General features: G+C 39.7%; 1 protein-coding gene across 11 annotated transcripts in view; it reads left to right on the top strand.

The window, feature by feature from the left end:
• The window catches only part of ATF7IP (activating transcription factor 7 interacting protein), a 115,116-nt gene that overhangs the window by 65,162 nt on the left and 32,136 nt on the right, over positions 1-17,818 (top strand). For all 11 annotated transcript variants that reach the window (XM_052774529.1, XM_052774528.1, XM_052774518.1 and 8 more), the window contains 7 exons: positions 5,509-5,595; positions 9,971-10,116; positions 11,288-11,425; positions 13,276-13,341; positions 14,067-14,140; positions 14,667-14,755; positions 16,096-16,734. In XM_052774529.1, the coding sequence (XP_052630489.1) occupies positions 5,509-5,595; positions 9,971-10,116; positions 11,288-11,425; positions 13,276-13,341; positions 14,067-14,140; positions 14,667-14,755; positions 16,096-16,734 (1,239 nt within the window). The remainder of the gene's footprint in view (positions 1-5,508; positions 5,596-9,970; positions 10,117-11,287; positions 11,426-13,275; positions 13,342-14,066; positions 14,141-14,666; positions 14,756-16,095; positions 16,735-17,818) is intronic.

The following is a 17,818-nucleotide window of genomic DNA, read 5'->3' as shown; positions in this document are numbered from 1 at the left end:
GTTTGCAGGTAGAGAGGGAGTCTTTATTCTGTTGCTGGAAGTCACAGGCTTCTTACCTCCTCCATTTTGAAAATCTCCATTTGTTACTATTTTGAATATAGCCTCTAGCTATCCCTATTCCCTTGCACTGTGGGCCTTGGGTTTTTATCTCTGCAAGGTTGTAGTTTATTCCCTCTTTGTCCATTCTACACAGTCAGCTCGTCTCCTACAGCTTCTTCGCTTTCTGACTCGTATCAGACCAGAGAGAGAAGTTTTAGGCAAGAATGGACTGTATTTTAGAGAAGGATCTTCCGGCCTGAAAAAAAGAGATGGAGGAGAGATGTGACGAAGATCTGTAAATGGTAAGTGGCATGGAGAATGGATATTTGCTGTCTTTTCCTGTAGAAGAACCTCATGTATCAAATGGAGGAAGGGAAGAAAGTGAGAGGGAGGATCAAGGCATGGAAGAAGAGATGGTTCTCCATGTGAAGAACCATGGAGCTTCTTGCTAGCAACACTGACTGCTAGAAGTTTACCTACATTCGTCTTCTGTGGAAGAGGGATTTTTTTGAGGGCTATCAAGCACAGAAACCCTAAGGCTCTGGAGGTCTTCTACCAGCAATTTTTCAGAAAGCTGAGGAAGTTTTCTGGGACTGTGTGACTATGTTCTTTTTCTCCTCCTTACATTCTTCCCTACTTGATCATCTACTGTTGACATGGAAGTGTAGTAGATAGGATCCTGGATTAGGTGAACTGTTGGTTTTACCTAGTGCAGCTGTTGCTATGTTCTTTCTCTTACCTAATCTGGACAGTCTCAAGTTTGACCGGGTGAGTATGTCTACCAAAGCAAATCTGAAGTCTGTCTTTCTCAGAATTGCTAGCACTTTGAGTGCATTCTAGACACCTTGATTCTAGGCTTCTCTACAGCAATGGCTTTTCATGCCGTCCAGAGATAGTTTGAAAGAGAACTTACTTGTTACTGATCTTTGTTAAGGGAGACTGAAGTCAAGCAGCACACCCAAGTACAACCTTTTAAGAATAAAGAGTGCAGTTAACATTTAAAAGGATACAGCTTGCCTTCTAGAAAGTAATGTTTGAGGAGAACTTCAGAGCATGGAATGGCAGATAAACAACTAAACATGAACTTTTGTTCCTGTGTTGCAATAGAACTAGCTGTCAAAATTCTTGAATTCACAAATAGGAAAATAAGTTACACTTAAATGGCACTGATGAAACCACTTTTCTGCAATAATATTTCTATTTCTGGTTTTTATTTCAAAAAGGGATAATGGAAGGCTTTCAGAGCGTTGCTGAAAAAAATATTTCAGCATTTGGGAAACAAACTTTTTACTGGAAGGCTTAAAAGAACCTAAGTTTTGTTCATCCAACAGAAGATTAAGAAGGTCTATACTATCTGCAAACAGGAGCTGAATATGTGGTGGAAAGAGGTTTCTTTAATGTAGCAAAGACACAACTGCTGTGTTTTTGATCCACTGGATTTTGCAAATGAGAAATCAGGCACACTTCTGTCCAACAGGCTTTGGAGGACCCATTAATGGATGTTGGACTTGTCAGTGGTAATCTTTAAGTTCTTTATGGATTTTTTTTTTTCCAACTAAAAATGTGGTAATAACTAACTAAAGAAGAGAATATTGTGCTTTGTGTTTGAATCACTTGATAATTTTTTATTTTATTTTATAATAAGCAGGAGAGTTGTGACCAAATAATAGAGTAGTTTGGGTTGGGAGGGACCTCAAGAGGTCTCTAGTCCAGTCTCCTGCTCAAAGTAGGGTCAGCTGTGAGATTAGACAAGGTAGCTCAGAACTTTATCCAGTTAGATCTTGAAAACTTCCACTGATGGAGACTGGATGACCTCTCTGGGTAACCTGTTCCAATGACTGGGGTCACAAGTGGTGTTCCCCAGGGCTCAGTAGTGGGGCCAGTTCTGTTTAATATCTTTATTAATTATCTGGATGAGGGGATCGAGTGCACCCTCAATAAGTTTGCAGATGACACCAAGTTGGGAGGGAGGGTTGATCTGCTCGAGGGTAGGAAGGGTCTACAGAGGGATCTGGACAGGCTGGATCGATGGGCCGAGGCCAATTGTATGAAGTTCACCGAGGCCAAGTGCCAGATCCTGCACTTGGGTCACAGCATCCCCATGCAGCGCTACAGGCTTGGGGAAGAGTGGCTGGAAAGCTGCCCGGCAGAGAAAGACCTGGAGAAGTGCTGGTCAACAGCCGGCTGAATATGAGCCAGCAGTGTGCCCAGGTGGCCAACGTGGCCAACGGCATCCTGGCCTGTACCAGAAATAGTGTGGCCAGCAGGAGCAGGGAGGTGATTGTTCCCCTGTATTCGGTGCTGGCGAGGCCGCACCTCGAGTACTGTGTTCAGTTTTGGGCCCCTTGCTACAGGAAAGACGTTGAGGTGCTGGAACATGTCCGGAGAAGGGCAACCAAGTTGGTGAGGGGCCTGGAGCATAAGTCTTATGAGGAGCGGCTGAGGGAGCTGGGGTGGTTTAGTCTGGAGAAAAGGAGGCTGAGGGGAGACCTTATCGCTCTCTACAACTACCTGAAAGGAGGTTGTAGTGAGGTGGGTGCTGGTCTCTTCTGTCAGGTGGCTGGAGATAGGACGAGAGGAAATGGCCTCAAGTTGCAGCAGAGGAGGTTTAGATTGGATATTAGGAAAAATTTCCTTACTGAAAGGGTTGTCAGGCATTGGAACAGGCTGCCCAGGGTAGTAGTGGACTCACCATCCCTGGAGGTGTTCAAAAAGCACGTAGACAAGGCACTTCAGGACATGGTTTAGTAGGCATAGTTGACAGTTGGACTCGATGATTTTAAAGGTCTTTTCCAACCTAAATGATTCTATGACTCTATGACTCTCTTCATGTTGGAAATGTTTTTCTTTCTATCAGTTGGAATCTCTTGTTTCTGCTTACACGTGTTGTCTCTTATTCTTTGCTATGTACCTTTACAATGAGTCTGGCTCTATCTTCTCAAAAGCCACCTTACAGGTATTGAAAAGCTGTTTTTTAAGTCCTCATTAAGATTTGTCTTCTCCATACTGAACAAGCCCAGCTCCCTCAGCCTCTCTTACAGGTCATGTTCCCCAGCCCTTTAGCAGTCCCTTGCTTCTTACCAAGAGATGGCATAATGAGTGCCAGGTAAAGGGTACTAACCACTTCTTATGATACGGTAGCTCTGTTCCTGTAAATGCAGCTCAGGATGCTGTGGACCTCCTTTGCTGCCAGGGCACGCTGTTGGCTCATGCTTCGCTTGCTGTCTGTGTGAGTCCTGAAAGCAGAGCTGCTCCCAAGTCATGCGGGCCCTAGCCTGTGTCATTGCAAGGGTTCTGCCTTCCCAGGTGCACAACTTTTGTATTTGTCCTTGTTGAATATCGTAAAGCATTTGTCATCCCATTTCTCCAGCTTGTCTGGGTCATGATGAGTCCTTTGAAAATACATGAATCTGTGATTTCTTCCTAAAGAAAAATAGTTGAATCCTGTATTTCTGCTTCATCATAGCTTCTAGGTAGAGCTTGATCAAGGATTCACTACTTAGAAAGGCTGTGCTTTTGTACTTTCTTGTGACTGCTGTCTGTGCACATCAGTTCTAGCCAATCTGTAAGGAGAATGTTGTGGTTACAGGATTATGGAACAGTAAGAGTATGACAGCGCAGTCCAGAATAACTTGCAAATACAGTTCCGATTACTCTTATGCTTACTTATTATTTTTATTTCCATTTATATGTATATTTTGGCAGAACTGACATCCAGATATGCATCCAGTCAGTCATTAAGCAGATCTAAATGCTTGCAGCTGTAGAAATTATTTAAAGGTATTATCAACTGTTTAGTGATGGGCGACCACCTTTGTGTTCAGATCCACAGCAAATAGTATGACTTGAGACAACTGTGTGATAAATACAGTGATAACTTAGTGATATCAAATTACTATTTTTTTTAAAGGATTGCATTCATTGCTTCTGCCTGTCTAGCATCAGGATAATGAGATCGCAGCTTATCAGTGAAAAATAAGCTGTTAGCCAGTTGTAAAATTATCCCTGTATTATGGTTTGAACCTTCTTAACTAGAGAGGTTTAGCTGGGCACCGTGTTTAAACCACTTTTAGTTAAACGAGCTAAACTTGTTCAGAGTGATGGAAGTCTGTAAGGAAGGGACTTACTTGTCCTTGAAATTACTTTGTTCTCTACATAGAACTCAGAAAGCTCAGCTTTGAAACTTGTAACATATTTTAAAGACATTTTAGGACTGTGTATCTTTCCATGGAATATTTGTATCTTTCAGTTGAATATTAAAATCTGTAAATTGTGGGAAAAGTACTCGTGAACTTAATGACTCTCCTTTAGATTCTTAGGTAAATGAGTCCTGTTTTACGGATAACAATTAAATATATGAAGCCTATGTATAAGTCCTAAAAGCAGGTGGCATAGGCACTATGCCATTTTATTATCTTAAAAATAAATCAGATTGGGTTTGAAGAATTTATGTGGTATGAATATTATTTCTTGTATAAATTAACAAAATGAAAAATATAATTTCAGGTTTTGGTTTTCTGACTCCTTCCTTTTTCTGATTTATTAGGTGACTTATTTTAAATCATTCAAATGTTTTTCATAATAGAAGTTAAATTTATTGTTAAGAGAACACCAGGCATATCTTTGCAGCTAGAACTTTGTCTAAAAAAGCTAGTAAACTCTGCTGTAATAACAAAATGAAAATAGGAAATTGGAGAAGTGTACAGATCAAGATGTGCATAACAGTGCTGTCTTGTTCTGTTATATTCTGGATCAATTTTAATGGAATCTTAAAAGTAATAGTTTTATGTTGTATGTAGGGAGCACAGGAGATAGCAACTACAGCCTGTACAAAACACGTAATGGACGTTCATGGTACATGTAATAAAAGTTTTCAGGAAGTGTTAACATTTTTCATTTTAACCTCTGTGCATTTGGGGGTGTTATTTCAGATTTTTCTTTTTTTAAGAATTTCCTAAACTGTTATGTGTTTAAATAACTAGTCTTAAATTGTGATACTTTGTAACAGGAAGAAACTTTAAATGAAAATTCATATTTGTTAAGAAAAGAAGAATCTAGGCCTTTTCTACTATAAAGATTATGGGTGAATTTGCCAATTGTAAATAGATAGAGAAATATATTAGTATTTTGTTACTGAAATTTTTATACATTTTTTCCCTAGGTGAAAAATACACTAAAATAATTTATTGAGAACTTTAACTACATTAAAAATTTCAGAGGTAACTTTGAGGCATTCAGTTGATTTTAAAGTTAAGCAAATCCAGAAGCCAATCTTCGGGTGTTGTACGGTAGTTCAAATTTTTGTTCTGAAGTTATCCTCTGATTTTTTTCATCTCTGCCTTCTCTCTGTGTCACACTTATTTCTCTTGCCTTCCCCAGCATGGTTTTTCATAAGCATTCAATAGGACTCTTATGAGACTTTTGTAGGTCAGCGTAAGTAACACTTGGGGTTTTTTGTTCTGTTTGTAGAAGAGATGGAGGAGGAGAGAAGAAAGGAGGGTGAAGAGGGTGGAGAAGAAGAGGCCCACAAAGAAGAGGAGAAGCATGCAGAGAGAAGTACGTAATATTAAAACTATTATGCTCTACTGCTCGTACATGTTAGAAACACAGAACTGTTGAAGTTGGAAAGGACCTTTGGAGATTATCTTGTCCAAACCACCTGCTCAAAACCAGGTCAGCTAGAGCAGTTTGCTCGGAACCATGTCCAGACAGGTTTTGAGTGTCTCCACAACCTTCCAGTGTTCCACTTCCAGTGTTTGACCACCCTCACAGTAAAAATGTTTTGATATGTTTGAATGGAATTTCCTGTATTTCAATTAGCATCCATTTCTCTCGTCCTTTCACTGGTACTCACTAAGAGTCTTGCTCTGTCTTTTTTCGCTCTCTACCCATCAGGTAGTTTACACACATTAAAAAATCTCCCCTAACTGCCTTCTCCAGTTGAACAATGCCAGCTGTCATTTCCTCATGACAGATGCTCCAGTCCATAAAACATCTTGGTGGCCCTACAATGAAGTCTCTCCAGTATGCTCACATCTTTCTTGTATTTAGAAGCCCAGAACTGGACACAAGACTCAAGGTTCAGTCTCACAGTGCTGATTAGAGGGGAATAATTGCCTCCCTTGACCTGCTGGCAATACTCTTCCTCAGGCAGCCAAGGATGTTGTCGGCCTTCTTTGCCAACAGAGCACGTTGCTGGCTCACATTAAACTTGATGTGTGTGAAGACCACCAGGGCCTTTTCTCCAAAGCTGTTTTCCAGCCAGTCAGTTCCCAGCCTGTACTAGTACACGGGTTTATTCCTACCCAAGTGTAGGACTTTGCATTTCCTTGTGTTGAACTTCATGAGGTTCCTGTTTGCCTATTTCTCCAGCTTGTCAAGGTGACTCTGAATGGAAGCATAACCCATCTATTGTAGCAACCAGTTTTGTATCATCTGCAAATTGCTGACGATGCCCTCAATCCCATTATCTAGGTCATTAATGAAGATGTTAGCATTGGTACCAGTATCATCCGCTGGTGTACGTTACTAGTGACGAGCTCCAAATGGACTTTGTGCCGCTAATCACAGGTCTTGGAGAACTACAGTTGAGCCAGTCCATTTATCTAGGCCACACATCATCAGTTTGTCTCTGAGAGTGGTTTGGGTGTCAAAAGCATTACTAAAGACAAGATAAACAGCTTCCACTGCTCTCCCCTCATCCACTAAGCCAGTCGTCTCATCGTAGAAGGCTATCAGGCTGATGAAGCATGATTTCCCCTTGATAAATCCATTCTGACTATTCCCCATCACCTTCTAAATATGTTTAGAGATGATTTCTAGAATTACTTGCTCCATCACATTCCCAGGGATTGAGGTGAGGCTGACCATCCTGTAATTCCCTGGGTCCTTCTTGCCCTTCCTGAGGATTAGAAGAAAGCGAATGTCACTCCTGTCCTCAGGAACCTTCTGCTATTGCCACAACCTTTCAGAGGTTGAGTGTGCCCTTGCAGTCGCCTCAGCCAGCTCCCTTGGCACTCGTGCGTGCATCCTCCTGGCTTGGATGGGCTTGCATACTTCTAGTTTGCTTAAATGTTAACTCAGCACTCCTCCACTGAGAGCAAGTCTGACTTTACTCCAGACTGTCCCACTGGTCTCAGGGAGCTGGCATTGCTGAAGGGAAGTCTTCTCATTAAAGTCTGAGGCAAAGGCGGCATTGAGTGCCTGGGTCGTTTGTGTCCTTTGTCACTTGCTCTGTTGCCTCATTCAGCAGAGGGGACATATTTTCCCTAGTTTTCCTTTTGCTGCTGGTATGCTGGTATACTTGTACCTTTCATGCCTGTCCCCAGATTCAGCTTAGAGTGAGCTTTGGCTTTCCTAAGCCCATTCCCACCCACATAGTGCCTTTATCTTTCTCATAGGTCACCTGTCCCTAGCAGATGGGGGCCTCCATCCGCTGCAGACAGGGAGTCACTTGCTACTAATATGTGGTGCTACTACATGGCCCAGGCTTAGCCAGTTCAGACATTTCACTGGGCAGAGCTGCCCACCCCATATCTGCTATGAGGGCACTGAACCAAATCTGTCATTGTCCTGTACGTCTGCAGGCAGAGTGGGAGCTGCTGTCCTGGTGCTTCCAGCCTTTGTCATCATGGGAGTCTCCATTTCCCATCTGCATAAGCTCAGGCTGTAACTGTACCTCCTTTGGTACAGCTGGGGGTTGCGGTTCTTGAGGCTGCAGGATCTTGGCATATATCCAGCCAATCTGTTTCTCATAATTTCTGATGTTGTGCCATCCCTGACCTCCTCCCATAGCTCCTTTAACCTAGTAACACAGGTCTCCCACTAGTTTGCATTTTCTGTAGCCAAGAAGCTCATCTCCATCTGCCACAGCCTTAGCCGGAATGGGAGGCCCTAGATAATCCCTGCAGCCCAAGGCTTGCAAAGCCATATCTTCCCCCAAAATAGCTCACTCTGGGTGGAGGGTCTGACACTACTGGGAAAGTTGTTCCAGTGGCTGCTGCAGACCACACCATGTGGCACATCACCACCATTACTGAGTGCAGGGACCATCCCCCTTCTGTGCACCCCACTGTGCAAAGTCCTGTGTGTGTTCGCTGCTTTCTGGGAGCTGTGCTCTAGGCCCAGCAGTAATGTAGACCTCTACCTAGTACCTGCTGAACGGGTGTTTGAGCCTCCATAAGGAATCAGCTGGAACAGAAGCACAAAGCACCCTTTGATCAAGAATAGCTGATGCAGCTCATTAGAAGCTGCTAGTTTCCTAGAAGTCACAGCCTCCTTTAGATAGATCCTTTTCACTAGTAGCAAGCACCCTGAAGCTCTTCAAAGAGAATCTAACTGCAGTAAAGTTAGGTGTAGCATCTACTTCAGAACAAAGTACCTGAACATTAAACATGTTCTGTTAAATATGTAAGTAGCTCTTGCATGTTACAAACTACTCGTACTATTCAGTGGTTAAGCTTTTTCTAAAGAGACTGACTAGGAGTAGGAAGGAGACGTATTGAAGATCATAATAACCTTGTCTTCACTAGTCTGGGAGTAGTGTTCTAACTCTACATGGGGTTTTTTCAGTTTTATTTCTACAAGTTTTTCTGATGGATGGAAGAAAGTTGGAGATGTAGCTCTGATTGGTTGGTTGGTTGTCTTTTGGGTTTTTTTTTTTTTCTTCATTTTCTGCTGTTTACAGGCATTCTGGAAAAAAAAATGATGAACTCATACCTTAAACATTTATATGGCTTGCAAATATTCAGCATTCTTCAAATTTTTATGAAGATCCCTGTGGCCCTATAAAACTTACCTAAAATCTGAGGACCTACGCTTTCACAAACTTTTAAAAATAACCTAGGCTGTCATGCAGATTTTAAAATACTACCTTTTAATAATTTTTAGTACTATGGTGCAATTAGTGCAACTCTCAAAAAAAAATCACAAACCATCAGAAAATCAGATCAGACTGAAAGCATCAGAAATCTAACCATCAAAAAATCAGACTATAAGAAATTTGTGAAGTTAGAAATACGACTCAGAGTGTATGTAGTACAAGTAAAAGAAAAAAATGGCAGTGGAAAGTAACTTTGTTATGCTGTTTCAGTCTCCAGTGAATCTTCATTGATCTAATTCCTGTACATCCTCGGGTTTGGGGTGGAGGGGTTGGGGGCTATGGCCTATGGTGTTTTGATGGTGTTCAGGTACACACAGTATGCTCTGTAGCTTCCCTTCCTGATAATTTACCTAGGCTTGTTTTTTTTATATGTGGATCTCTAGAGGATACAGTGCCAGGAGCTGGATGAGTGAATGAGGTCTCTTTTGGTTCTTTTGTGTTTCATCGCTGTGATGAAAATGATTTTTATAATATAGTTCTGTTTTGAGCCTGTTCTTTTGTTATATTTTTACTTTCCTTCTTACCCAAGAAGTAAGAAAAAGGTTGGAATCTTTTTTCAGTCAGGGATTGGAGGTACAGATTAAAACTTCATGGCAGGTAGAAAAAAAGTTCGTTGCTGACACAGGCAGAATAGGTGTGGTTTTATTTGGCTGGAATCCTGAGAAAAGGATTCCTTTTTCAGAAGAGAGTTTTGTTATGCTTCTCAGAAGCCATACTTCATTATAGGAGGGTGCTGATGGGAGCAGGAAGAACTTGGAGGCAAGTTCTGGAGAAGGGAATGGTGGTACTAGAGCCATTTTGCATTTGGGGCCATGGTTTGGTGTCTTACAAAGCAGAACTCGCTAACAGGGCAGCAGTGTACAGAGACAAAAGGGACTGTTGTTCTGCTTTGATGTCATCAAACATCCTGTTTTTCCAAAGGCTTTCTTACTGGTTTAGGATGAAAAAGTTTAAACTGGCGGCAAATGAAACTTCATAATAATCATGGCATTCTGCAGATACCAGTTTTTTCAAAGGTTCCTCACGAGCAGTTGTATCTAATTGTTCCAGGTGAAGCATCAAGGAGAAAGCGTTCCAAATCTGAGGACATGGACAGTGTTCATTCTAAACGTCGTCGGTACATGGGAGAAGATTATGAAGCAGAACTTCAAGTAAAAATTACAGCCAGAAAGGATGTTGACCAAAAATTACAAAAGGTAGGATGGAAGTGTGGAGCGAAGATGGCAAACACACACCTGTCACTTGTCTTACCATCTTTGAATTGGCTATCTTTTCCCACATACTCCCTGCCCCCCAAACACTCTCTTTTTTGTGGTTGAAAATGGGACGTAATTCAAATAACAAAGGTGGTTTAATTCATATAAAGTTCCATATAGCCTTGCTTTTAAGAAGAGACCAAATACCATTCGAAAACTATGCTGCCAGAGTTAAATTTGAAATGTGCTAAATATTTAAACTCTTAGGTCTTATGTGACTATAGATGGAGAATCTTAGCAAAGGAGGTATAAAGGTTTATATGTGGTGCACTTTGTGTGCCTAGCTTTAAAGAAAGCCTGTCTCCAAACAAGAGTGCAATCAACATAGTGTTTTGCAGATTGTTATAGAGTTGTTGATTGCCTGATTGCACCATTGGCATGTAAAGAAACCTCTGGTCTTGAAGAAAAAAAGATTGTGCCCTACTTCATTAGTTAGTTAGCTAGTGCATGTTGTAACTTCGTTGATGTAGGATGCAGAAAACTGAACGACATTTGTTGCTTGTTTATTTTTGTTTCCTAAGGCAAATTTTTTTGCACTGCAATAGGTATAGGAGGGAGAAAAAATTTGTAATAAATAATAAGGTATCAAGTAAACTTTGTGGAAATGAGTCTCTTTGCATTTTTAGCTTCTGCAAGAAAAGCAATGTGGGGCATTTCTGCTAGGGGGAAAACGCATCTCAGAAATAAAGTTTTGTTGAATGGCTTTAGTTTCTGTTCTTTGAATGCCATTATTCCTCTCAAGAACAGAAAAGTAGAAGGAAAAATTAATTTGTGTAAACACAGAACTTTATGAAAATATCTTCTGCAGTTAAGGTTCTTTTTGTATGTAATAAGCTTTTATACACATCATACTGCAATGAAATTAATTTCTTGAATTAATGGCAAAGAGGGACCATTTGTATTTGCCAAAACAGATGTAGAAATTTTTCTTAGCTGTGCAACCACATGCTTACTGGTGATTATAGATTTATTTGATTGACGAGGCACAACTGTTGTCATTGTTCTGTTTGTAGCAGGATACTTGTTAAGAATTGAGTATATTTTTATAGATGGTCTCCCAAATTCTGGGATTGCATTGTTATTTTTCTTTTTTTTAATAATAATTTTGCAGATTATCCAGAGACTGTTAGAAGAAAAACTTACTGCTTTACAGTGTGCTGTATTTGACAAGACTCTGGCGGACTTGAAAACCCGAATAGAGAAAGTAGAATGTAACAAGAGGCATAAAACCGTGCTTACTGAACTACAGGTGAATGTTTGTATGTTGAACTGCATACTAGAGTCAAATTTAAAAATAAGTTCCTCAACATTTAGTAGTAAGTCTCTTGTAGTTGTCCGTAGGGAAGCTGTTTTGACTCCACAAAGGGAAAGGGTGGGGGGAGCAGCAAATACTAATGTTGCTTTTGAGTTGTAAAATTCTATTTCCCTACTCAGAAAGAAGCAAGCAACCAATTAATCATGAAAAAACCCCAAAGTAAATCCTCCTGCTGGCAAACTGATTCATTAGTTGTTAGTAAACCACTTTTCCACTCTTCTGTTCCATTTAGACATTCTTCAAATAAATGTTAAGTATGAAAATATCTAATGCCTCTATGAAGCCAGAAATTCACTTAGAAACAGAAAAGTGCAGAAACAGGAGGACAATAGTACTGGACTTTGTAGAATGTTCAAACAAAGAAACATCACATGATACTTATCTATGTTATTTCCCCAGAAACTAAGTAATTATGTTCTAGCAAGGAAAAAAATAGCTAGTGTTGAATGCAGTATGCTTTCTTGCGTTCTTTATAGAAATGATGTACACATAGTGGTGGCGTGAGGAACATCACAAAAATCAAAGAATTTTGAAGTGACAAGACAATTTAGAGCTTATGTCATAACAAATTCAAACAATAAGGCCACTTTACGTTTAACATAAAAAAAAGTATGGAAGTTTGCCAGACCAGTTCATGCGACATAACTCTTCCCCCTCGCCACCCCAGACATTTTATGCTGACTTTTTGTTAAGTGCTAAGATGCTTAGCCATCAACTACAGTGTCAAATTAATAACATCATATAAGGCTGTGAACATGTTGATGTTAATGTACTCGCAATGTCAGCTTACTTGGTTTTTATTATGCAAGGTGCTCCAAAACACCTCTACATTGTAAAAGTTAACAGAAATTGACATATAAATGTAATTGAAGGCAGACTATAATTGTAGCCTGTCATCTTGCTTTGTAAAAATGTGAAAGAGGCGAGGTTTCTAAATGGACCAGCTCCTTTTAGGTAAGAAGTTCTGAAATCATGGTATATGAAACTCGCTGATTTTTTTAAAATCTTCCATTCTTCTAGTGCTAACCTAGTGTTTTCAGGAGTTCGTAAAAATAATTTAACTCTTGTTTCTGTGCAAAAAAAGAAAAGAAAAAGTACCTGCTTAGAACAAATGGCACAGCTACTGCCTCCAGAATTAAGTCAGCCATCAGAACTGCAACCTAGACAGGGTAAATTAGGATCTTGTAATGCTGAGGCAATTAAAGAAGGAATGGTCACCAAATAGCGTATTGAGGGAAGCACAAGTAGTAAAAGACGAGATGTAAGAATGGTGCTTAAGAAGATAATGAACCTGACACCTGAACATCAAATAGAGTAGAACAAAGCTGACAGTAAGGGGTGTGTGTGATATGTAGTGTATCAGTGAGAGAGAGAAATAGGATAAATGGGGGAAGAGTAGGTAATATGAAAGGCAAAAAGGGGTGCATTTTTCAATGTGGTTGGTACCTAAGGCATTAAAACAGTCAAATGCTTTCAGTTGCTTTCATTCATGCAGAGTATTACGTGAACCTCTGCAAGATGGATTGCTTGTACAGTTGTGAATAGGAAGGAAAATAATTCAGGTTATCTCTAAGATACCTTGATTGTGATACACGTATGTGTCTTTCTGCTGCTCTGAAGTAATGTAGTTGTACTGTATTTCAAGGAAGAATAATTTCCCCTGATATGAAAATAGTCTTTGACTTGATGTCTTAATTATATATCTTCTAGTTTGTGTAATTTCTTTGATGGTTCTTGGGGAGGATATTTATGGTTTTGTTTGTTTTCATCTTCTTCCCATTTAGGCTAAAATTGCTAGATTGACAAAGCGGTTTGGAGCAGCCAGGGAGGACTTGAAGAAAAGACAGGAAGTAAGAACTAGATTTTTATATTTGTTTTTCTGAGTTAGCCTAAACTTTGTGTTGAAAACAAAGAAATTTTATATGCAGAAAGATGTGACCTGGTTGTTCAATGGCGTTCACAAAGTACGTTTGTCTTGTTTGGTTAAAGGCAGTGATATGAAAGAATAGTCTTGTGACATCTGTTGTGTAATTCTGATTTGTACAGAAGGTTCTTTAGGTATTATTAGTGTGAAACCACCTTATACTCTATGTCAGTAAATCTAATTTACTTCAGTCTGAAGAGTACAGAGTAAATAAGAGCAAATCCCAGTACCTTGATTTTGGGGGTGGAGGGAGGAGAGGAAAGGATACAAGCAATAGTATTTCTCTGTGTCCAGAATGATTATTTTGGATTAATTACTGTGAAGAAGTGGAAGCTAAAAGTCCATGAATGTTCAAGAAGAAATTTTGATTCTCATGCTATAAAAATCTGAAGGCAAGACACTTATAAAAAGGCAGGATGTAGGAGAGGGAGGCAGGTAGGACCAAGAAGGTTTTGGGGAGTTGTAGAACATGTCAAGTTCTCCTGCAGTGTTGGCTCCAGAAAATGTGTATCTCGCACAGAAATGAATGAATATAAAATATAATAAAAGCGTAAGTTTGCAAGCTGACTTATGGTTGTCTTGTTATGGCTTTTTTTTTTTGCCTTTTGTTTTTGGTTTTTTTTGTTGTTGTTGTTTGGTTTTTTTTTGTAGAATTCACCAAATGCACCCCTGTCTCCAGGGAAAGCAGCAAGTGACACTGCAAACACAATCAACGCGACATATCGGTAAGCAAACCACATCGCTGTGACCATGTTAAAATTTACAATAGGACACTTAAGATATGTCGTGTAATGGATAATCCCTGTATTTTCTTCTTTTAATTAAAGTGCTTTTCCTTTTCCTTCATCGCTCTTCAATTGTAAAATTCTATTTTCTTTCACAGAAGTCATAAATGGACAGTATTGAATCCATTCTTAGGTAAACTGAGATGAGTGTTGTTTCAGCAGTTAAAAAATAATGGATAAAAATGGAAGTTTAATTTCAAGGAAGGGAAAATTCTCATTGTGAAGGCAAACTTGGTGCAAGCACTTGAAAATTTACAAATAATTCTGCATATATATATATATATTTTTTTAGTAGGGGAATATCCAAAGTTAATTTGCATAGGGGGGCAGAAAATAAATGGGTTTAGAAAATGTCAATGAAAAGAATATCTGTAAAATAAGGCTTTTTTTTTTTCATCATCCTACTGTTCATAATTATAGCTGGTGTGGCTCATTGAAAAATGCTAACTGAAACTTTGTTTCTTAGAAATGCTGGCACAGTGAGGCAGATGCTGGAGTCAAAGAGGAATGTAGGAGAGAGCACGCCAGCAACTTTTCAAGCCCCTGTGAATGCAGGTAAGAAACTGTCTATGGAATATACACACACTTCTTAGAAGTTTTACTGCTTTCCATTAAATAAGTAACTAACTGAACATCATATGACATCAAAAATCATTCTTTTTAGCTCCTTACCACATTCCCAGTTTGTATTTGTGTAGTGTGCTTACCAGGTAAGGGAAAAAATGTGTTGATTTGGCCAGCCAGAACATGTGGGTAGATGAGATGCTTCAGCAGACTGCTTGCTGGGTATGGCAGCAAAACTTGCAGTCTCTCAGCTGCTGAGAGGTGAAACACATGGCTCACAGGCTGTTTTTTGTACTTGATCATAGTAGGATGCTGGTATCTTCCCTTCTACCTAATGGCTACAGAAGTTGAGTGGGGAACTAAAGGAAGTCATAAGCCACATTTCTTAAGGGAATCAAGTTGAAAAATGGAATTTCTGGGTTAGATTTTTATAGGGAATGTAGAATCAAAACCACTATTAATTACATTCATTGTAGTCACACCATGTTTTGTTTTAAAAATAGTTCACCTAATATTGAATGCTGAATCTTTTCCACAGAATCATCTCATAGTAGGCATATACTGGCTTTCTGTACTGTATTATGCTCCTGATCTTTAGATTTAATCCTGAAATTTTGTTGCATAAAAGCGAGTATCTTCTCTGACACATTAATCCTTGGTTTCAGTAGAACCTTCTGGATACAAGGTCCTACCTATACAAAGCAAATTAGTCATAACTGACTTAGTTTTTCTTGTCTTGTGTTTTCTGAAGGACCAGTTTTTCTTCTGTTTCTGTAATGAGTGTTTAAAATGCTATATTTCATGTGTTCTCAACAGTTGAATCTTGGGGCTTTCTTCAAGCCTGTTTGTGTCATAGGTCTTTGTATATCTTAATTTTTTTGCCATTTATATGTAGTTCTTCCAGACAGAAATACAGTATTGACTGTATCTTTAACTAGGCCATTGAATGTCAGAGTGTACAACAGAAGACGACTATCTATAACCTTTCTTTGCAAAAACGCTAATCATATACCACATTTTTCATAGAATCATAACATGGTTTGGGTTGGAAGGGACCTTTAAAGATCATCTAGTCCAACCCCCCTGTCATAGGCCAGGATGTCTTTAACTAGATCAGGTTGCTCAAAGCCCTGTCCAGCCTGACTTTGAACACTTAGGATGATAGGGCATTCAAAACTTCTCCGGACAACCTGTTCCAGTGACTCACCCACCACCCTCACCGTAAATTGTTTCAATTTGTTGTGCTGGAGTGAAACTTCCGACTTGGTTCAAATACTTAATTTTTTTTCTTTTTTTTTCTTTTTTTTTTTTGGGGGGGGGGGGGCGTGTAGTGCCAGCTTCCAGTCTTGCTGCTCCTCCGACAGTTGTCAGTGGACACCCTAAGCCTCAGACTCCAGTGACCTCCACCAGCTCTTTGACAACAGCAGTTCTTCCCACAGCTAACACAGCTACGGTTGTAGGCACTAACCAAGTGCCCAGTGGCAGCACTCAGTCAGTGTCTGTCTCATTGCAGTCTTTGCCTGTAATCTTGCACGTACCTGTCGCAGTGTCATCCCAGCCTCAGCTCCTGCAAGGCCACACAGGGACTTTGGTCACTAACCAACAGTCAGGCAACGTTGAATTTATATCCGTACAAAGCTCATCTACAGTTGGTAGCCTTACCAAAACTACAGTGTCTTTGGCCTCCACTAACCCAACTAAACCAAATAACAGCCCATCTGTGCCCAGTCCTGGCATTCAAAGGAACTCTCCAGCCAGTGCTGGGCCAATAGGCACAACGTTGGCAGTACAGGCTGTTTCTACTGCACATCCTGTTGCCCAGGCCACAAGGACTTCTTTGCCCACAGTGGGTACTTCAGGACTTTATAATGCTACCAGCAGTCGAGCCCCCCTACAGATGAAGATTCCCCTCTCTGCATTTAGTAGTACAGCTCCTATTGAACCACCCACCATTACAGCGCCCAGACTTGGTAAGTTATGCTTGAATGTTGACACTGGGAAAAGAAAATAGTTCTCAAAGGGAAACCCAAAACTGCACTCCTGTGGAAATTTGTTTGTTAGTCTGTTTTACTGAGATGTTTCTTCTGGGTTGCCTTTCTGTTGAAATTGTCAAGATTAAAATCATCTCTGTCACAGATGAGTTTCCGCCATTGTTGTAAATAATCTCTCCTTAGAAGGAGTCAGCAGCGTGGCTCTGTTAGGTTTATTTTATTTAGAAATTGATTTATATAATTCCTAGCATGAAGTCAGAAACTCCTATTCTACCATTACCAACTTGGCATTTATTTTTAATACAGCCTCTCAAAATAATCTGGCTGCCTTTCTAAGCAAAGACATACTGAAAGGAAAGTATAGTCATTAACTTAATTTTCACAACACTTAAAAGTAAACAAAATGGGGGGAAAAAATGCAGCTGAATACTAATCTAGTTCCAAAGAAGTACATTTATTGTATTTAAAATAAAGTCTCAGAGCACAATGAATGTTTAAATAACGGTATCTAGATTAAATATCTTTAAGTATTTTCTCTCCATCTTTCACCATGCCACGATGATTATCTGCACTGCTGATTTTACGTACCTTGAAAATTTTTTTCTAAGAGGTTCTCAAGATTAAGTGAGTTGGAATTATAACAAGTTTCTCATTGGCACAATTAAAATGAACTCAAGCAGAGCTTTACATCAGAACTAGTTTTATTTCATTTTCCCATCTCTAAGTTACCTATGTTAAAATCTGTCTTCCAGAGTTAGACAGTTACATGCTTTGTATTGATTTTTAGCTCTAAAGCTAATACAGTGATTTAACACAACATAAAAAGGGTTGTGACAGATCAGGCACAGTGACCAAAGGAAGGGCCTATGTGTCCAAAAAATGTGTCTCATTTTGTGCAGTTCACATAGCCTTAGTGTATACCCTAGTAGTTTTCTCACCAGAATTGAAAAACTGCTTTGGGCCAGCACTGTTGCTAAGCTCTGGTTAAAATTAATAAGAACAGAGAATTTGGATTTAAATGTCTACATCAAATATTCAAGCAACTTCTCCTTAAGTTGCTAGT

This window comes from Harpia harpyja, chromosome 23 (assembly GCF_026419915.1).
Source record: "Harpia harpyja isolate bHarHar1 chromosome 23, bHarHar1 primary haplotype, whole genome shotgun sequence".
Lineage (NCBI taxonomy): Eukaryota > Metazoa > Chordata > Aves > Accipitriformes > Accipitridae > Harpia > Harpia harpyja.
Note: the sequence above shows the minus strand (reverse complement) of the source record. Positions and strands in the feature narration are given on the sequence as shown.